The sequence below is a fragment of the Bombina bombina genome, chromosome 4 (genome assembly GCF_027579735.1).
Source record: "Bombina bombina isolate aBomBom1 chromosome 4, aBomBom1.pri, whole genome shotgun sequence".
Lineage (NCBI taxonomy): Eukaryota > Metazoa > Chordata > Amphibia > Anura > Bombinatoridae > Bombina > Bombina bombina.
The window spans coordinates 824,992,589-825,015,238 of record NC_069502.1 but is presented as its reverse complement, the minus strand read 5'-3'; the positions used below and the strand labels follow the sequence as shown (position 1 = coordinate 825,015,238).

At 42.7% G+C, this 22,650-nt stretch overlaps 1 protein-coding gene across 1 annotated transcript in view; it reads left to right on the top strand.

The window, feature by feature from the left end:
* Positions 1 to 965: 965 nt before the first annotated feature.
* LOC128657919 (uncharacterized) overlaps positions 966 to 22,650 on the top strand; it is a 115,312-nt gene continuing 93,627 nt past the window's right edge. Inside the window, exons 1-5 of the mRNA XM_053712346.1 lie at positions 966 to 1,017; positions 6,359 to 6,466; positions 13,044 to 13,148; positions 13,477 to 13,590; positions 22,018 to 22,125. Of these exons, the coding sequence (XP_053568321.1) occupies positions 966 to 1,017; positions 6,359 to 6,466; positions 13,044 to 13,148; positions 13,477 to 13,590; positions 22,018 to 22,125 (487 nt within the window). The remainder of the gene's footprint in view (positions 1,018 to 6,358; positions 6,467 to 13,043; positions 13,149 to 13,476; positions 13,591 to 22,017; positions 22,126 to 22,650) is intronic.

The following is a 22,650-nucleotide window of genomic DNA, read 5'->3' as shown; positions in this document are numbered from 1 at the left end:
TTTTTCTATAAATGCTCGGTCTGAAAAAACTGCTTATAATTTGTGTGGGTAATTCACAAAAAATAAAACACTGGAATTGATATTTAAACATAAAAATGTGCAAATTGTTAGCAAAAGCTTCAACTCAGGGGTGTCAAATGGCTCAGAAAAGAAAGCAATAAAGATCTGCATTTAGTGACATAAATAAAAACTATTTAATTGTTAGAACACTTTGTGTGTGTGTGTGTGTGTGTGTGTATGTATATATATATATATATATACCATTATTTATACTTTTTCTTTTTTCTTTTACATGGACAATCACTGTCACCTGTTGTATTCAATTTAATCTCTTTATGACTAAATTGAGTGATTGTTGTATCTTAGTTTGTGTATGATGCTCAGACACAGGTATTTGTCACCCATAATGCACAGCATCTTCCCCCTATGATAATGATCAGTACAAGAGACCTCTCTCCCTGTCTCTCTCTCTCTGTGTAGGCTCCTGTTACTGTGAAGATCAGGTACAATACACGTCACTGCGTTTGTCAGTAAAGGAGAAACATTATAAGAATATCTGACAAATCAAGTTCTGCTGAACAAGACTAGGGGGCCCATTTATCAAAGGGCTTGCGGACCTGATCCGACACTGCGGATCAGGTCCGCAAGACCTCGCTAAATGCGGAGAGCAATACGCTCTCCACATTTAACATTGCACCAGCAGCTCACAAGAGCTGCTGGTGCAACGCCGCCCCCTGCTGACTCGCGGCCAATCGGCCGCCAGCAGGGAGCTGTCAATCAACCCGATCGTATTCGATCGGGTTGATTTCCGGCGGTTCCTGTCCGCCTGCTCAGAGCAGGCGGACAGGGTTATGAAGCAGCGGTCTTTAGACCGCTGCTTCATAACTTGTGTTTCTGGCGAGTCTGAAGACTCGCCAGAAACACGGCCCTTCAAGCTCCATACGGAGCTTGATAAATGGGCCTGAATGTCTGAAAAGACTGAGACCCAAACCTCAGACCATCCTGATGCACATGGAGGTAAGCAGGACGTCACGTGCATGTCACCTGGTTTTGCTGTATATATGGCAGCAGTGCTTGTCATGAGAGCATACTGAGGTAGGCACAGGAGTGTGCTGTATATATGGCAGCAGTGTTTGTTATGAGAGTATACTGAGGTAGGCACAGGAGTGTGCTGTATATATGGCTGCAGTGCTTGTCATGAGAGCATACTGAGGTAGGCACAGGAGTGTGCTGTATATATGGCTGCAGTGCTTGTCATGAGAGCATACTGAGGTAGGCACAGGAGTGTGCTGTATATATGGCAGCAGTGCTTGTCATGAGAGCATACTGAGGTAGGCACAGGAGTGTGCTGTATATATGACAGCAGTACTTGTCATGAGAGTATACTGAGGTAGGCACAGGAGTGTGCTGTATATAAGGCTGCAGTGCTTGTCATGAGAGTATACTGAGGTAGGCACAGGAGTGTGCTGTATATATGGCAGCAGTGCTTGTTATGAGAGCATACTGAGGTAGGCACAGTAGCGTGCTGTATATATAGCAGCAGTGTTTATCACAAGAGCATACTGTGGTAGGCACAGGAGCGTGCTAAATATATGGCAGCAGTATTTGTCATGAGAGCATACTGAGGTGGGCATAGGCGTGTGCTGTATATATGGCAGAAGTGCTCATCACAAGGGCTTACTGTGGGAGACTCAGGAGTGTGCTTTATATATGGTAGCAGTGCTCATCACAAGAGCATACTGAGGTAGGTTGTGGAGCGTGCTGTATATAAAGTAACAGTGCTCGTCACAAGAGCATACTGAGGTAGGCACAGGAGCGTGCCGAATATATGGCAGCAGTATTTGTCATGAGAGCATACTGAGGTAGGCACAGCAGTGTGCTGTATATATGGCAGCAGTGCTTGTCACAAGAGCATACTGAGGTAGGCACAGGAGTGTGCTGTATATATAGCAGCAGTGCTTGTCATGAGAGCATACTGAGGTAGGCACAGGAGTGTGCTGTATATATGGCAGCAGTGTTTGTCATAAGATCATACTGAGGTAGGCACAGGAGTGTGCTGTATATATGGCAGCAGTATTTGTCATGAGAGCATACTGAGGTAGGCACAGGAGTGTGCTGTATATATAGCAGCAGTGCTGGTTACAAGAGCATACTGAGGTAGTCTCAGGAGTGTGCTTTTATATATGGCAGCAGTTCTCGTCACAAGAGCATACTGTGGTAGACTCAGGAGCGTGCTTTATATATGGCAGCAGTGCTCGTCACAAGAGCATACTGTGGTAGACTCAGGAGCGTGCTTTATATATGGTAGCAGTGCTCATCACAAGAGAATACTGAGGTAGGTTGAGGAGCAAGCTGTATATATGGCAGCAGTGCTTGTCATGAGAGCATACTGAGATAAGCACAAGAACAAACTTTATATTTGGCAACAATGTTTATCATGAGAGTATACTGAAGGAGGCTGAGCAGTGTGCAGTAAATACAGTGCTCCAGACACGTGCACGCTTCTGAGCATACTTAGATATTTTGTCATGGGAAGGAGCTAAATTTAAACAAAGGATACTAAGAGAAAAAAGTAAATGTAATAACATAAGAAGCATTGTTTGTTTTTACCTAGCTGTGTGCGTCTACAGACAACGTCACTATGTGCAGCACTGAGGCAGCTAATATTCTGTTACCGCTGGTTACATAAACTTATTATATACAATATGGTGCAGCTCTTCCGTGCGTAGCTGGGGGCAGAAGTATGTGCGGCACTGAGGCAGCTAATATTCTGTTACCGCTGGTTACATAAACTTATTATATACAATATGGTGCAGCTCTTCCGTGCGTAGCTGGGGGCAGAACTATGTGCAGCACTGAGGCAGCTAATATTCTGTTACCGCTGGTTACATAAACGTATTATATACAATATGGTGCAGCTCTTCAGTGTGTAGCTGGGGCAGAAGTATGTGCAGCACTGAGGCAGCTAATATTCTGTTACCGCTGGTTACATAAACGTATTATATACAATATGGTGCAGCTCTTCAGTGCGTAGCTGGGGGCAGAAGTATGTGCAGCACTGAGGCAGCTAATATTCTGTTACCGCTGGTTACATAAACGTATTATATACAATATGGTGCAGCTCTTCAGTGTGTAGCTGAGGGCAGAAGTATGTGCAGCACTGAGGCAGCTAATATTCTGTTACTGCTGGTTACATAAACGTATTATATACAATATGGTGCAGCTCTTCAGTGTGTAGCTGGGGGCAGAAGTATGTGCAGCACTGAGGCAGCTAATATTCTGTTACCGCTATTTACATAAACATATTATATACAATATGGTGCAGCTCTTCAGTGTGTAGCTGGGGGCAGAAGTATGTGCAGCACTGAGGCAGCTAATATTCTGTTACTGCTGGTTACATAAACGTATTATATACAATATGGTGCAGCTCTTCAGTGAGTTAAAGAGGAACCCCGAGGGGAACCGAGAACGGGGTGCGCTATAAAATGAAATGAAATAAAATCAATCGAAACTATGCACCAACCATGAACCTTCGTGAAAACGGATGGTGCTGGCTAAGTAATGTACAACCAAATGTACAGGCGGCAAAGCTCCTCTGGTCCTCGGAGTGAAGATTTCTGTAAATTAGAAGTAGAAAAGAGGGCGCCACATAGCGTGATACTGTTGACTCAAAGCAATGAGGGTGAATAATAATATAGGCTTACCGAAAGGTTATGCACCGTATTGTAACCGGTGCTAGCAGGCAGACTAACACTCTCAGTGGTTAGCACACTGGGTGGCCTCAGGTGTACTGCATACAGGTGATACTCTGCGTGGCTTAATTGGAAGTGCAAGAACGTCTGTGCAGCTTGTGTGTCAAAGACTGCGTGTCAAAGACTGCGTTCTTGCACTTCCAATTAAGCCACGCAGAGTATCACCTGTATGCAGTACACCTGAGGCCACCCAGTGTGCTAACCACTGAGAGTGTTAGTCTGCCTGCTAGCACCGGTTACAATACGGTGCATAACCTTTCGGTAAGCCTATATTATTATTCACCCTCATTGCTTTGAGTCAACAGTATCACGCTATGTGGCGCCCTCTTTTCTACTTCTAATCTTCAGTGAGTAGCTGGGGGCAGAAGTATGTGCGGCGCTGAGGCAGCTAATATTCTGTTGCCACTGGTTACATAAACTTATTATATGCAATATGGTGCAGCTCTTCAGTGTGTAGCTGGGGCAGAAGTATGTGCAGCACTGAGGCATCTAATATTCTGTTACCGTTAGTTACATAAACTTATTATATGCAATATGGTGCAACTCTTCAGTGTGTAGCTAGGGGCAGAAGTATGTGCAGCACTGAGGCAGCTAATATTCTGTTACCGCTGGTTACATAAACGTATTATATACAATATGGTGCAGCTCTTCAGTACGTAGCTGGGGGCAGAAGTATGTGCAGCACTGAGGCAGCTAATATTCTGTTACCGCTGGTTACATAAACGTATTATATACAATATGGTGCAACTCTTCAGTGTGTAGCTAGGGGCAGAAGTATGTGCAGCACTGAGGCAGCTAATATTCTGTTACCGCTGGTTACATAAACTTATTATATACAATATGGTGCAGCTCTTCAGTACGTAGCTGGGGGCAGAAGTATGTGCGGCGCTGAGGCAGCTAATATTCTGTTACCGCTGGTTACATAAACTTATTATATACAATATGGTGCAGCTCTTCAGTGCGTAGCTGGGGGCAGAAGTATGTGCGGCGCTGAGGAAGCTAATATTCTGTTACCGCTGGTTACGTAAACTTATTATATACAATATGGTGCAGCTCTTCAGTGTGTAGCTGGGGGCAGAAGTATGTGCAGCACTGAGGCAGCTAATATTCTGTTACCGCTGGTTACATTAACTTATTATATACAATATGGTGCAGCTCTTCAGTGCGTAGCTGGGGGCAGAAGTATGTGCAGCACTGAGGCAGCTAATATTCTGTTACCGCTGGTTACATAAACGTATTATATACAATATGGTGCAGCTCTTCAGTGTGTAGCTGGGGGCAGAAGTATGTGCAGCACTGAGGCAGCTAATATTCTGTTACCGCTGGTTACATAAACTTATTATATACAATATGGTGCAGCTCTTCAGTGCGTAGCTGGGGGCAGAAGTATGTGCAGCACTGAGGCAGCTAATATTCTGTTACCGCTGGTTACATAAACGTATTATATACAATATGGTGCAGCTCTTCAGTGTGTAGCTGGGGGCAGAAGTATGTGCAGCACTGAGGCAGCTAATATTCTGTTACAGCTGGTTACGTAAACTTATTATATACAATATGGTGCAGCTCTTCAGTGTGTAGCTGGGGGCAGAAGTATGTGCAGCACTGAGGCAGCTAATATTCTGTTACCGCTGGTTACGTAAACTTATTATATACAATATGGTGCAGCTCTTCAGTGCGTAGCTGGGGGCAGAAGTATGTGCGGCGCTGGAGGTGCTGCTAATATTGTGATGGTGTCTAGCCGGTACTTCCTGTCACTAGTATCCTGCTTGTCTGTCTGATCTTTCTGGTGCACACAACACGCTGACTCCTATTTGTCACTTTTATGTAGTTCTGAGCCGGCCTTTCCTCCTTTTTTAAATGGCACTAATTCTGACTAATTCTCATACAGTGTTATTAGCTATGCAGCTTCCCGGGCTTACTTCATGCTGACTCCTCTATTAGGATCACCTGCTTAGCCCTGTATTGTGTATATCACAAACCACAACTGTTACGTGGGTACAGATACAAAAGTAAAACAGACACCAAGCTCTTCCTTTAGGTTTATTTGTGCAGCTTTTATTATATCAGTCATGTAAACCTCACAGTGCGCTGCTATAGACTCTCTCATGTAAGGTCATTTACCAGAGAGTGTGAGATCAAGGAGTTACAAACAAAATAACTACACTTATCCAAGATGCTGGTTTATTTTTACCCATAGCTGGTTCCTGTTAACTTAAAGGGATATGAAACCCAACATTTTTCTTTTTTAATTCAGAAAATACAAGTTTAAAAAAAGTTTTCATTTTATTTCTATTTTCAGAATTGTTTTGTTCTCATGATTTTCTTTGTTGAAGAGATACCTATGTAGGTGACTGGAGCACTTTATGGCAGGAAATAGTGCTGCCATCTAGTGCTCTTGCAAATAGATAACATTCTTGTAAAACTGCTGCCATGTGTGCTCCAGACACAAACACTCTCCTGATTTATTTATTTGTGTGATACTTTTAGCTAAATGATTAGGTTTTCACTAATTGTGTAATAAACTAGAAAGTACAAACTGCTGTTATATAAGTTTATGTTACACCCTGTACTGTGCTCTATCGGGTAACTTCCTGCTGTAATTACAGGGCGTCTAGAGGAAAACCCGGGCACTGGGCTATTAAATGTGAAGGAAGAGGATGAGACAGATGACATGAATAGTCATCAGACTGAAATACATTGCTCCCTCCCTGCCGGTGAGTAGTAATACGTGAGAGTCTGCCGGGGCTGTGCACACAGTTACTTACTGCTCTCCCTCCCTGCCGGTGAGTAGTAATACGTGAGAGTCTGCCGGGGCTGTGCACACAGTTACTTACTGCTCTCCCTCCCTGCCGGTGAGTAGTAATATGTGAGAGTCTGCCGGGGCTGTGAACACAGTTACTTACTGCTCTCCCTCCCTGCTAGTGAGTAGTAATACGTGAGAGTCTGCCGGGGCTGTGCACACAGTTACTTACTGCTCTCCCTCCCTGCCGGTGAGTAGTAATATGTGAGAGTCTGCCGGGGCTGTGAACACAGTTACTTACTGCTCTCCCTCCCTGCTAGTGAGTAGTAATACGTGAGAGTCTGCCGGGGCTGTGCACACAGTTACTTACTGCTCTCCCTCCCTGCCGGTGAGTAGTAATACGTGAGAGTCTGCCGGGGCTGTATACACGGTTACTGCTCTCCCTCCCTGCTGGTGAGTAGTAATACGTGAGAGTCTGCCGGGGCTGTGCACACAGTTACTTACTGCTCTCCCTCCCTGCTGGTGAGTAGTAATACGTGAGAGTCTGCCGGGGCTGTTTACACGGTTACTGCTCTCCCTCCCTGCTGGTGAGTAGTAATACGTGAGAGTCTGCCGGGGCTGTGCACACAGTTACTTACTGCTCTCCCTCCCTGCTGGTGAGTAGTAATACGTGAGAGTCTGCCGGGGCTGTACACACAGTTACTTACTGCTCTCCCTCCCTGCCGGTGAGTAGTAATACGTGAGTGTCTGCCGGGGCTGTGCACACAGTTACTTACTGCTCTCCCTCCCTGCCGGTGAGTAGTAATACGTGAGAGTCTGCCGGGGCTGTGCACACAGTTACTTACTGCTCTCCCTCCCTGCCGGTGAGTAGTAATACGTGAGAGTCTGCCGGGGCTGTGCACACAGTTACTTACTGCTCTCCCTCCCTGCTGGTGAGTAGTAATACGTGAGAGTCTGCCGGGGCTGTGCACACAGTTACTTACTGCTCTCCCTCCCTGCTGGTGAGTAGTAATACGTGAGAATCTGCCGGGGCTGTTTACACGGTTACTGCTCTCCCTCCCTGCTGGTGAGTAGTAATACGTGAGAGTCTGCCGGGGCTGTGCACACAGTTACTTACTGCTCTCCCTCCCTGCTGGTGAGTAGTAATACGTGAGAGTCTGCCGGGGCTGTACACACAGTTACTTACTGCTCTCCCTCCCTGCCGGTGAGTAGTAATACGTGAGTGTCTGCCGGGGCTGTGCACACAGTTACTTACTGCTCTCCCTCCCTGCCGGTGAGTAGTAATACGTGAGAGTCTGCCGGGGCTGTGCACACAGTTACTTACTGCTCTCCCTCCCTGCCGGTGAGTAGTAATACGTGAGAGTCTGCCGGGGCTGTGCACACAGTTACTTACTGCTCTCCCTCCCTGCCGGTGAGTAGTAATACGTGAGAGTCTGCCGGGGCTGTGCACACAGTTACTTACTGCTCTCCCTCCCTGCTGGTGAGTAGTAATACGTGAGAGTCTGCCGGGGCTGTGCACACAGTTACTTACTGCTCTCCCTCCCTGGCGGTGAGTAGTAATACGTGAGAGTCTGCCGGGGTTGTGCACACAGTTACTTACTGCTCTCCCTCCCTGCCGGTGAGTAGTAATACGTGAGAGTCTGCCGGGGCTGTGCACACAGTTACTTACTGCTCTCCCTCCCTGCCGGTGAGTAGTAATACGTGAGAGTCTGCCGGGGCTGTGCACACAGTTACTTACTGCTCTCCCTCCCTGCCGGTGAGTAGTAATACGTGAGAGTCTGCCGGGGCTGTGCACACAGTTACTTACTGCTCTCCCACCCTGCTGGTGAGTAGTTATATGTGAGAGTCTGCCGGGGCTGTGCACACAGTTACTTACTGCTCTCCCTCCCTGCCGGTGAGTAGTAATACGTGAGAGTCTGCCGGGGCTGTGCACACAGTTACTTACTGCTCTCCCTCCCTGCCGGTGAGTAGTAATACGTGAGAGTCTGCCGGGGCTGTGCACACAGTTACTTACTGCTCTCCCTCCCTGCCGGTGAGTAGTAATACGTGAGAGTCTGCCGGGGCTGTGCACACAGTTACTTACTGCTCTCCCTCCCTGCCGGTGAGTAGTAATACGTGAGAGTCTGCCGGGGCTGTGCACACAGTTACTTACTGCTCTCCCTCCCTGCCGGTGAGTAGTAATACGTGAGAGTCTGCCGGGGCTGTGCACACAGTTACTTACTGCTCTCCCTCCCTGCCGGTGAGTAGTAATACGTGAGAGTCTGCCGGGGCTGTGCACACAGTTACTTACTGCTCTCCCTTTTAGTTTACTGTCTGCTTTATAAAGCGCAGATAACACAATGTTTTTTGTTTTTTTTTATTTATTGAGGTTCTTTTCAAAACAAACAATGGGTAATTGTCAATACAAAATATAAGGTAAAACAAATTTTTAGAGAATATGTTACCAAGCAAATCGGATAAAAACACAATATGGGTAAATGACAAATTACATTCTCAAAGCAAGTAATAAATGTTGCTCAAACAGTATACCCACAATATGATTGGAACGGCCACTCATGGACCATACAATTGCAGTAAGCATAGTACAAAGTAGGTAGACATTAATGTGGAAGGGCCACTCCTGGACCCTAAATGAAGAACCTTTTTTACCTTTTAATGTAATATTTAGGATAAGATGCTTAAAACCTTAAATTCGAAGTATATGGAATGTTGAATAATCTCGTTAAGCTTAAAAAGAGAACAAAAGGTTAACAATAAAGTGTGCTGCATATATGAAAAGGATTAAGGGTGCGGTATAGACTAGAAAAAACGCGTATTGAATTCACCTAAACTAGGTGGTATATTATTGCGTGTGGGTGGGGAGGTGGTCGGTTAAACTATGGTTTCACAGCTCGAGGCTGACAAGTTGTAATAAGACGGAACAACATAGCTATATATCACAAGTGGATACACAGAAATGAGCTAATTCTTGCTAGGGTAATGTTATACTTAACATATTAGAGTCTAGGAAGCTGCTAAACTAGGCATATATTTGGGAGGAGAAACTATACCCAAAGGTTACAGTGCAGGTCCAGCCTGCAGTAAAAAACATATCTAATACTTAGCAGGAGAGCTGCACACTACAGTAAAGCAATGGTCGTAGCCTCAAATTATGAGCTCTGCACTCAATGATACACCCTGAAAGTAGAGAATCCAGGACATGTATGGATATCCGCTGCGTCTCAGTAAACTTGAAAAGTTGCCAAGCATCTGAGCATTAAATGATTATATTCCTGCACTGGGTATGGAGTCCCTAATCTATATAGTCCATCAATCATGATTTCAAATAGAAGAGTGAGAAGGCTCAGACCTCCCGGCCGCTAACGCCTAAGCCCTTAGGGATATTCCAAAAATAACATTGTTATGAAGATACCCAGCGAGGAACATCCTTCCGAATATACTCAAAGGGGATAATACAATATGCTAAGCTTGGTCAGTCTTATACATTATTATAGAGGGTGTGATGGATACCATGGCAAACATTCTCATAATGTATAGACGCAGCAAATAGATTCACAGGAGGGGGCTCACAATATCAATATTAATTTACTAGATTATAAGCTAGAAATGCTTTGCCCCTAACATAATTTCCATGTCCATAAAAGCAAACAAATAGATAAGTAATAGAATAATACAGCAACCACAGGAAAGTTATATCTTTTAAAACTAGTAACTTCTGTAGGGAAAGCTATAATGGGGTTAACCGCCCTAGACCCCAAAAGCTTACCAACCAACAAGTAAAAACAAAATAAGACAAGTTTCTACCGGGATTCAGTGAGTTATTGTTTGCTTTGAAATATAGAATGATAGCTGCTCTGTCTCATTAATATATGGTATTAGAGCTATGTTTCTTTAATCATGAGCAGCTCAGAGCTTATAGGAGGAACCCATATATAAAAGTCTTGATATAGTGTAAGGTATATTTTTAGGCTAAATAAACCAAAAAGAAAAAAGTTTGTGAGTAATCAGGAAAATTAAGTGCTAAGGCTGCAAACAGTATTGGATTCAACATTGGAACACACCTTAGTCACTAGATAAACAGTTCCAGTTAGCATTCTATGGGATAGAGCCCTTTATAACAATAGAACAATATAGTGTGTAATGAATAAAACAGAATGCAATACATATTAACCTATCTAGATAGCACAAAACTGGGGATATTTAAGACGACTAATCAATAGTGAGCAGGCTGTAGGGGAGTTGGTAGCCACCAGAGCAATACCTAGGGGAACAAACAAATATTTCCAACCTGTGTTTATCGTAAAATGGCTGTTATATTATGGAAAGCAGTCAAAACAACAAGGTGCATTCTTTCTAAACCTCACATCTAACAGGAAAGCTGTACTATAGAATAAGAACAGTTGGGGTTAAAGTAGAAGAATATGTGCTTTTGCTGTAAAACACACTGTGGTATAAATACAGTCACATATTACCTTATCTATGTGGTGCAGCACTTCATGAATGCTCAATATCTACCATTATATAGTTACTTGTACTGTGGGAGGTACTCTCCACAAATGTGACAGATTATGACTGAAGTTTAATTTAGTGAAACAAAGAGGCTAGAATCTCTATAGATTAAGATTATAACAAAAGACATCTGACCAACACCGAGAGCAGAATGGGCCTCTATCACTTAGTGTGGGCTAAATATGGTAAAACAAACAACTCCTTAAGCAATTCCATTCATAACCTCATGAAATAGTTATATATAATGATCCTCATTTTGTGCTATTAACATTTTTAAGGTAACATAAAACTAAAAAGTAAGCAAGTGCATAGAGAGATGTCTAGAGACTTGTTAGAAAATTCTATAGAGAGGGTAGACAGTGCAAATCTAAAACGCTCCCAGAAATAGTGTTACTGTGAGGTTATCAATGTACGGTATCGCAAGCAATATTTAGACATAGAGTGGGACCCAGAGTAGGAAACGATCAAATAGACAATATAAATCAACCAGTCACAGGCATATTAAACAGTATAAACATTAGAAATAAAGTTAAGGTATTGCCTCAGAGTTAACGCATTAAAAATAAGATTATACACTGAATTGTTGCAGCTTAACCTAACATGTAAATACACACACATATATATATAGGGATCAAATCCTCATGCCCTAGTTAACAAAGGTATGATATATGAGCAAGATTGAACTGAAAATAGGGCACTAACTGAGTAAACTAACCAATATTTTTCGAGCATTATCTTGTCTAGAGACCTACATATAAGTGGTTTGTGAAAGACTGCAGGCATAGAGTTGTCTGTTGTTTGTTCCATAATAATGATACTATAACTAGCACTAAATAAAATAACCTGAACACTAGTCAAGTTAGACAGGTGCATAAACTTAAAGTGAAATGTCTCTTATTACAAGCAGAGAACGGCTAATACCCAACTTTGCTACAATGATGTCCATGAGTTGGAGAACAGTTATCAGTCCAAGTCAGAATTTATGCTATAGATTTAGCATGAGGAGTCTGTCCTAGAGACACCGCAAATTGCCATCCTAGCCCACTCCTAACCGCACTTTTAGGGCTGAAGGATCCAGCAGCCATTCCAAATCAGCATAAGGGTCGCAGATTAGATTCCTAGGAGGGTAGGTTAGTAGTAATAGTTCAAAATTTCTTAGTAGTAGGTCTATATTTTTCACCGCATTGCAATGAACCTGCAGCTGGGCCAGACAAAAATGCGGAGCAAAGCGAGCCCCAGGATCTATTTCATGGGTGCGCCATGTGGTTTTCTTTGGGGTTAACACCAGGCTATAGTGCTCCTCTGGACTGTCCCCTCCACGGAAAGTCACTGTGTGATCAGTGTCTACTGTTTCATAAGACACCAATATTCCATGTACCGTAGCTGTAGATGATTGAGGTGAGTTAGGTGTACTTGGGTCCTCGCTTCCACAAACACCACCAAAGGCCTCTAGCAAAACTCCAGTTTCGAGAAGTTCGCTTGTAGCATCTGTGCAATATTTTCTTTCAACGCAGTAAGGGGCATGGTGGTCACCTGTAATGTCATCAGTGTGTTGTGAGCCATCTGTAGTTGAGCGTAGGCAATCAGTATGCTATGGCGGCATCTCACTGCGCGTTGCAATCTGCTCCGGTATAAATATTCAGTGCACCTTAGTTCTCCGGACACCACAGTCACCACTTAGTGTGTACCAGACTCCCCTGGGCTATTTCCAGTCCTCCGTATATAATTTGTTCCATTTATAGGCAGTAATAAAGTACATTAGATTACTTGTAGCTCAGAGCTCCCATGAGATGCGACCATCTTGGTCGCTAGTTGGCTCCGCCTCCCCATAACTCAATGAGTTTAACCCTTGTTTAGTTCATGTTGTAGTTTTATACTGGATCATAGAGGCTCACAAAAAAATAGGATGAGAGGTGAAAGGAGGAGAATGTGTGAATTTGGTGCTATTGTCTGTCAGGGAAATAAACAAACTGTTTTATGGTAAAGTTATAAAAAAAACTAGATCATGTGATATAAAAACTGAATCTGCTTTATTTGTACAGATGAAGATAACGCTGATATAGTGAAAGTTGAGATAACAGAAGATCTGTGTGTGAGGCATCAGCTAGAAGCACCAGATGAGGAAACCAGGGACAGTATCAGTCAAGGTGAGTGTGCACGTGTGGTGTGTCTGAGGGACACAGGATACAGATGAGTGTGCTTGTGTGTTAAGTCTGAGGGACACAGGTTACAGGTGAGTGTGCACATGTATTGTATGTAAGGTAAGTGAGTTACCGGTGAGTGTGCACATATATTGTGTGTGTGAGGTATGTGGGTTACAGGTGAGTGTGCATAGTAAGTGTGATAGTCTACTAAATAATAGTCATTTTTGAATCATCACATGATTTGTATTTATATATAATGAGAGAGAAATTTATATATCCCATGAGCACTACAAATAACTTACACATATGCATGTGTATTCTTATTGTACAGGCCATATGACTGTGACACCTTCAGATGGCTCAGCAGTTGAGTACGGAGCAGAACCATATGTGTGTGATCACGTGAAGACTGAGGAGGATGAAGTTCCTATCAATATGGCTACAGGTGATTTGCACTAATTAACTCATTACCCTCAAATATCCGCCGGATATAGCGCAGGTCTTGCCTCCGGTGAAGCTGCGCTAGTTAAACCCTTAATGACCATGGACGTACAGGGTACGTCTGTCATTAAGGGGTTAAGTAAAGGGAATATTCTGTGATGGTGACATTTTGTCTCATGTAAATAAGTTATATTTCTCAGATGGTTACACAGCAGACACAAGTCAGTGAGCAGCTCATGTATGAATAACTAAGGGCTAGATTACAAATAAAGCCCAAAAATATAATCACTACTGAGTGCTAACACTGCTCAAGTTAAATCCATAGTGCTCCTATTCTTGTACTCGTATTACAAGTTTAAAGTAAAATGTTACAGCAATAGCCAAAGCGTCAGGCACGGTAATATCTAGCGGTTGGATATTGTGACCTCGCTGAGTCCCTTTCCCCATAGACATCTGTATATTTATACATATTTAAATAAAAACACACACATATATACACCTTTGTGCACCAGATCATAGACCATATCCCTTTAAATCACTGTTAGAACATTGATTTCAATAATAAACCTTGTTTTGTGTTAAATATGTATAACTATGAGTGAAATAGTTGATTTTAATATATTATACTTGTTTTATTGTACATATAAACATTTTAAACATACGTTTTAAAAAACTATCCAATTTACTTCTATTATATAATTTTCTGTGTTCTCTTGGTATCCTTTTTTGAAAAGTATACCTAGGTAGGCTCAGGGGCAGCAATGCACTACTAGCTAGCTGATGCTTGGTGTCTGCACATATATGCCTCTTCTCATTGGCTCACTAGATGTGTACAGCTAGCTCCTAGTAGTGCTTTGCTGCTCCTTCAACAAAAGATAACAAAATATGTTTCATTCTCTTGGTATCAGAAGTACATTGTAAAGTTGTATAAAATTACTCTCTGGAACCCTCGAGGCGGGAAAACTCTGCATGTCGACCCAAAATGGAGTTTATCCCACGCCACTGCCAACAGACAACTTCCGACACCGCCACAACACACAGGGATGTGTGGGGAACCAGCTTCTACAAGCGACAGAAGCAGGGATACACTGTATTTGCGGCTGTAAGTGCATCTAGTTTCCTGCCTCAAATAACCCATCCGAGCAAGACCCCGGACACCGCATTCTATGAAGGAGGACTAGCTATGAAACCGGGCATTACACCTGATCTATACTCCAAGATGGCCCTGTGTGAGCACCCGGACATGAACTATACTAACCAGGGGAAAAGATGTGTTGATGATACACCGCACATTAGTATGGCGGTCACAGAGGTTGATTTACCCTTTCTGTCACATTTTGAAGGGGGCTAATTTTTTCATGAGGGCTGGCTGGGTACGGACAAACATCGATAAAAGAAAATGACAAAATAAGTATTAATCAAGTTTGTTTTCTTTGTTTACGTGTCCTTTCTAAAATATAATTGTTAAGAGTTGTTATGCATGTATTTATTTAGACACTAGCTGCGTGGTTTGATAAATATTCTTCCTTGGGAGGCGCTGAAATGTTAGCAACACTGTTCTGTGACCCTGAATGCTATCTCCGGGGGAAGGGGAGGCCCCCATAGGGACTTTAACAGCCTGAGAGGGATCACATATGCAGAATATAGCCTTGGCTGGGGCTGCTCCTGGGTTCACAGCAATAAACTTTACACTTGTAAGGAAAGGAGCCAAACACTGTTGGTGCACCTTAGGAAAAACTGCTTAGTTCTGGCTCAATATAAAACACTGCCTGGAATCTTGACTCAGAAATAGCGCACTACTTTTTACATGTAGAATATAAACATAGCTAATTTAAAGCATACAAAGCAGCAGGATAAGGGAGATGCAGCTACGGTCTCCTTGTTGATTATCTGTATGTCTTAAGAAGTTACGAAGGCCATACAAATGTTTATGTGAGAGTCTAGTTAAAATGTGGAGACCAGCTCCGGTTTATGCATCTATAATATCAAAAGATGTTATGCTTTATATACTTTTTCTATTTTACTTAAGATGCATATTGTTTTCTGTTTGTTTTTTGTTTTTGTTTCTCTAGTGTTATGTAGGTATAATATAACCCCCTGGACATTCGCAAGAAAGCAGAAAGGGTCCAAAAGCGGTCTGTAATGATGGTATTAGGGGTAGAAAAATGAGGATTAGCATTATTCTTGTACATCAAATGATTGCTATATGGTTGACTTTATATGTCCTGTACACACTTGTATACTTATTTTTTCCTCAATAAAAAAATTGATATTAAAAAAAAATAAAAAAAATTACTCTCTATCTGAATCATGAAAGTTTAGTTTTTTACATTTTACTTCAGGTCTCTAAAAGCACTAAGTTTCCAGTGCTATTTTGTAATGTGCTCGAGTGTAACACTTATGTCGCCAATGTAATATGAGCGTTAGTAGCAAATCCTGCGCTCTTCATTCAAAGTATAGGCTCTGCTAAATAAATGTCAGCCTCGTTAAAGGGACATGAAACCCTTCATTTTCTTTCATGATTCAGAGATAGAGGGGTAGTTATCAACATGTCTACTTTTCCTGCCTTCGCCGGCCCAATACGCCCGCCTAAGCTCGCCTCACATCGCCACCACGGACCTGCAAAAATTTGCCTAAGTTATCAAAAAAGCTGTCAAAAAGCCGCGCACCAAGTACGGGGCGATGAGCAGCGGACTGTGAGAGTTATCACTCATCCGATCTCGCTGCTCTTCGGCTTTTTTACAGCTTTTTTGCTAGCCTGTCACTAAGCACCCACACTATACTATACTGTTCTACCCCCTATACCGGCGCCCCCGGAGCCTCCCGCAACTAAATAAAGTTACTAACCCCATAACCGCCACTCCTAGACCCCGCCGCAAACTCTTATAAATGTGTTAACCCCTAAACCGCCGCTCCTAGACCCCGCCGCAACTCTTATAAATGTATTAACCCCTAAACCGCCGCTCCCGGACACCGCTGCCACCTACATTATACCTAGTAACCCCTATCCTGCCCCCTTATACCGTCGCCCTCTATAATAAAGTTATTAACCCCTATCCAACCGATCAGCCAATAGAATGCAAGCTCAATCTGATTGGCTGATTGGATCAGCCAATCGGATTGAACTTGAATCTGATTGGCTGATTCAGTCAGCCAATCAGATTTTTCCTACCTTAATTCCGATTGGCTGATAGAATCCTATCAGCCAATCGGAATTGAAGGGACGCCATCTTGGATGACGTCCCTTAAAGGAGCCTTCATTCGTCGGTAGTCCGTCGGTAAAGAAGGATGTTCCGCGTCGGCGGGATGAAGATTGAAGACCCGGCTTGGAAGATGACATCGCCCGGATAGAAGACTTCTTCAGCGCCTCTTGGAAGATGACATCGCCCGGATGGAAGACTTCTTCAGCGCCGCTTGGAGGATCACTTCATCGGATGGAAGATTTCTTCAGCGCCCCTTGGATGATCACTTCTGCCGCTCCGGATGTCCTCTTCGGTTCCATCGCTGCTCGGCTGAGTGAACACGACTCAAGGTAGGATGATCTTCAGGGGATTAGTGTTAGGTTATTTTAAGGGGGGTTTGGGTTAGATTAGGGGTATGTGGGTGGTGGGTTTTAATGTTGGGGGGGTTGTATTTTTCTTTTACAGGCAAAAGAGCTGAATTCTTTTGGGGCATGCCCCACAAAAGGTCCTTTTAAGGGCTGGTAAGGTAAAAGAGCTTTGAACTTTTTAAATTTAGAATAGGGTAGGGCATTTTTTTATTTTGGGGGGCTTTGTTATTTTATTAGGGGGCTTAGATTAGGTGTAAGTAGCTTAACATTGTTGTAATATTTTTAAAATGTTTGTAACTTATTTTTTTTATTTTTTGTAACTTAGCTTTTTTTATTTTTTGTACTTTAGTTAGTTTATGTAATTGTATTTAATTGTAATTATTTGTAGTTAATTTATTTAATTAATGTAATGATAGTGTAGTGTTAGGTTTAATTGTAACTTAGGTTAGGATTTATTTTACAAGTAATTTTGTATTTCTTTTAGCTAGGTAGTTATTAAATAGTTAATAACTATTTAATAACTATTCTAACTAGCTAAAATAAATACAAAGTTACCTGTAAAATAAATATAAATCCTAAGATAGCTACAATGTAATAATTAATTATATTGTAGCTATCTTAGGGTTTATTTTACAGGTAAGTATTTAGTTTTAAATAGGAATAATTTATTTAAGTATAGTGTAGTGTTAGGTGTAATTGTAACTTAGGTTAGTTTTTAGTTTACAGGTACATTTCTCTTTATTTTAGCTAGGTAAGCTATTAAATAGTTAATAACTATTTAATAGCTATTGTACCTAGTTAAAATAAATTGAAAACCTGTAAAATAAAAATAAATCCTAAGATAGCTACAATATAATTATTATTTATATTGTAGCTATATTAGGGTTTATTTTAAAGTTAAGTATTTAGTTTTAAATAGGATTAACTTAGTTAATAAGAGAAATATTATTTAGATTTATTTAATTAATATTCAAGTTAGGGGGGTGTTAGGGTTAGTGTTAGACTTAGGTTTAGGGGTTAATAAATTTATTACAGTGGCGGCGGTGTAGTGGGGGGCAGGATAGGGGTTAATAAATGTATTTTAGGTGGCGACGGTGTAGGGGGGGCAGATTAGGGGTTAATAAATTTAATATAGGTTGCGGCAGGGTCCGGGAGCGGCGGTTTAGGGGTTAAACTATTTAGTTGCGGCGAGGTGCGGGATCGGCAGGATAGGGGTTAATAACTTTATTATAGAGGGCGGCGGTATAGGGGGGGCAGGATAGGGGTTACTAGGTATAATGTAGGTGGCGGTGGGCTCCGGGAGCGGCGGTTTAGGGGTTAATACATTTATTATAGTTGTGGTGGGCTCCGGGAGCGGCGGTTTAGAGGTTAATATGTATAGAGTAGCTTGCGGTGGGCTCCGGGAGCGGCGGTTTAGGGGTTAATATGTATAGAGTAGCTTGCGGTGGGCTCCGGGAGCGGCGGTTTAGGGGGTAATAACTTTATTTAGTTGCGGCGGTGTAGGGGGGACAGATTAGGGGTGTTTAGACTCGGGGTACATGTTAGGGTGTTAGGTGTAGACATCTCCCATAGGAATCAATGGGATGTCTGGCAGCAGCGAACTTGTACTTTCGCTATGGTTAGACACCCATTGATTCCTATGGGATCCGCCGCCTCCAGGGTGGCGGTTTAAATACCAGGTACGCTGGGCCGTAAAAGTGCCGAGCGTACCTGCTAGTTTTTTGATAACTAGCAAAAGTAGTCAGATTTTGCCGCACTTTTGTGCGGAACATCTGTAGTGACGTAAGAATCGATCTGTGTCGGACTGAGTCCGGCGGATCGAAGTTTACGTCACAAAATTCTACTTTTGACGGTCTCTAGCCTTTGATAACTAAGGCGAATCAGCCTCGCCACAAATACGTTGCGGAATTCCAGCATATTTGAGGTTGACGGCTTGATAACTAGGCCCCATAGAATGAAGAACAGAACTGTTAACGTTACCCTTAGTGTGACCTTGTGCACAATCATCAGACACATGAAATTTTCAGATAGTTTTAGAGAGAATACAATTTTAAATAACTTTCCAATTTACTTCTATAATCTAATTTTCTTCATTCTCTTGTTATCAAAGGATACCAAGAGAACAAAACAAATTAGATAATAAAAATAAATTAGAAAGTTGTTTAAAATTGTATTCTCTCTGAATCTATCTGAAAGCTTCATGTCTCTAATGATGATTCTGCACAAGATCACACTAAGGGTAACGTTAACAGTTTTATTCCACTTGTGCTTCATGAATGCAGCGCACAGGTGAGTGTACGTGTGTGATATGTCTGAGGGATACAGGGCACAGGTGAGTGTATGTGTGTGATGTGTCTGAGGGATACAGGGCACAGGTGAGTGTATGTGTGTGATGTGTCTGAGGGATACAAGGCACAGGTGAGTGTACGTGTGTGATGTGTCTGAGGGATACAGGACACAGGTAAGTGTACATATGTGATGTGCCTGAGGGATACAGTCCACAGGTGATTGTACTTGTGTGATGTTTTTGAGGGATACAGGGCACAGGTGTGTGTACGTGTGTGATGTGTCTGAGGGATACAGGGTACAGGTGAGTGTACATGTGTGATGTGTCTGAGGGATACAGGGTACAGGTGAGTGTACATGTGTGATATGTCTGAGGGATACAGGGCACAGGTGAGTGTACGTGTGTGATGTGTCTGAGGGATACAGGGCAGAGGTGAGTGTACGTGTGTGATATGTCTGAGAGATGCAGGGCACAGGTGAGTGTACGTGTGTGATATGTCTGAGGGATACAGGGCAGAGGTGAGTGTACATGTGTTATGTGTCTGAGGAATACAGTGCACAAGTTAGTGTACGTGTGTGATGTCTCTGAGGGATACTGGGTACAGGTCAGTGTACGTGTGTGATGTGTCTGAGGGATACAGGGCACAGGTCAGTGTACGTGTGTGATGTGTCTGAGGGATACAGGGCACAGGTGAGTGTACGTGTGTGATGTGTCTGAGGGATACAGGGCACAGGTGAGTGTACGTGTGTGATTTCTCTGAGGGATACTGGGTACAGGTGAGTGTACATGTGTGATGTCTCTGAGTGATACTGGGTACAGGTCAGTGTACGTGTGATGTGTGAGGGATACAGGGCACAGGTGAGTGTACGTGTGTGATGTGTCTGAGGGATACAGGGTACAGGTGAGTGTACATGTGTGACGTGTCTCAGTGATGCAGGGCACAGATGAGTTTACATGTAATGCATCCAATATAAGTAGAGCACAGGGGCGTGTATGTGTGACGTGTCTGAGGGATGTCGGGCTCTGGTGAGGTGTACATGAATTATATGTCTTGGGCACGCAGGATAAACGTGAATATATGTTTATGATGTGTCTGAGGGATGCAGGGTACAGGTGACTGAGGGGTGCAGGTGAGTGTATGTTGTCTGAGGGGTGCAGGGTTATTATTTTATATATAAATTATAGTTTATATATAACCCTGTCATGTTTCTGAAGCTTCTATTAAAGGCACATGTAAGTGTATTCATGTGAGGTGCCTGAGGGAAGCAGGTCACAGGTGAGTGTAAGTGTGGTACATGTCTGAAGGTTGCAGAGTACAGGTGAGTGTACGTGTGTGATGTGTCTAAGTGATACAGGGTACAGGTGAGTGTACATGTGTGATGTGTCTGAGTGATACAGGGTACAGGTGAGTGTACGTGTGTGTGTCTGAGGGATACAGGGCACAGGTGAGTGTACGTGTGTGATGTGTCTGAGGGATACAGGGCACAGGTGAGTGTACATGTGTGATGTGTCTGAGGGATACAGGGCACAGGTGAGTGTACATGTGATGTGTTTGAGGGATACAGGGCACAGGTGAGTGTACATGTGTGATGTGTCTGAGGGATACAGGGCACAGGTGAGTGTACGTGTGTGATGTGTCTGAGGGATACAGGGCACAGGTGAGTGTATGTGTGTGATGTGTCTGAGGGATACAGGGCACAGGTGAGTGTATGTGTGTGATGTGTCTGAGGGATACAGGGCACAGGTTAGTGTACGTGTGTGATGTGTGAGGGATACAGGGTACAGATGTGTGTACGTATGTGATGTGTCTGAGGGATACAGGGTACAGGTGAGTGTACGTGTGTGATGTGTCTGAGGGATACAGGGCACAGGTGAGTGTACATGTGTGACATGTCTGAGGGATGTCGGGCTCTGATGAGGTGTACATGAATTATGTGTCTTGGGCACGCAGGATAAACGTGAATATATGTTTATGATGTGTCTGAGGGATGCAGGGTACAGGTGACTGAGGGGTGCAGGTGAGTGTATGCTGTCTGAGGGGTGCAGGGTTATTATTTTATATATAAATTATAGTTTATATATAACCCTGTCATGTTTCTGAAGCTTCTATTAAAGGCACATGTAAATGTATTCATGTGAGGTGTCTGAGGGAAGCAGGTCACAGGTGAGTGTACGTGTGGTACAGGTGAGTGTATGTGTGTGATGTGTCCAAGGGACGCAGGGCGCAGGTGAGTGTATATATGTGTGTGTCTAATATTACAACTTTCTTGTGCAGTGCTAAACTGTGACCATATTTATACGATTTTAAGACTGAAGTCACACTTAATACGGATCAGACTAATGACCTGGATGCTCTGAAGCAGGAAATCAGTGACAATATCAGAATTGGTGAATGTACATGTGTGATTTGTCTAAGGGGCGCATTGTGCAGTTGAGTGTACGTGTGTGATGTGTCTGAGTGGTGCATGGACCAAGTGAGTGTATGTGTGTGATGTGTCTAAAGTATGAAGGTCACATGTGTGTGTCTAATATTACAACTTCCTTGTGCAGTTTTAAAAAGCTAAAATGGGACCATATTTATATAATCTCTGCAGGTGATGTTAAGACTGAAGTTACACTTAATGCTGAACAAACAAATGATCTGTATGTAAAGAGTCCACTGGAAGCTGTGAAGCAGGAAATCAGTGACAATATCAGTACAGGTGAGTGCACATGTGTGATGGGTCTGAGAGATCTAGATCATCTGCCTCATCTCTTTCCAGTAAAACACACAGGTGAAAACGTCCCTGTTATTTGTAGGTGATTGTGATATAATTTATATATGACTGAAATCCCAGTCTAAATTATTAAAGAAAAGTAAATATTTTTGTCTGAACTTTATTAAATCCCTTAACATGTTCTGTCATATAACTGTGTTCTATTCTCCCCCACTAGTAACACGTCAACATAACTTAACCCTTTGTTGTTTTTTTATTTTATTTAAATAATAAATTATAGTTAAGAAACTCTGTCATGTTTTAATAGCTTCTATTAAAGGGACATAAAACCCAAACTTTTTCTTTCATTATTCAGATTTAGCATACAATTTTAAAAAGGTTTCCAATTTACTTTTATTATCAAGATTGCTTTGTTGAAGAGATATCTAGGTAGGTAGCGTACACATGACTAGAGCACTTCATGGCTGTAAAAGAAAATGTGCTACCATCTTGTGCTCTTGCTATAATATT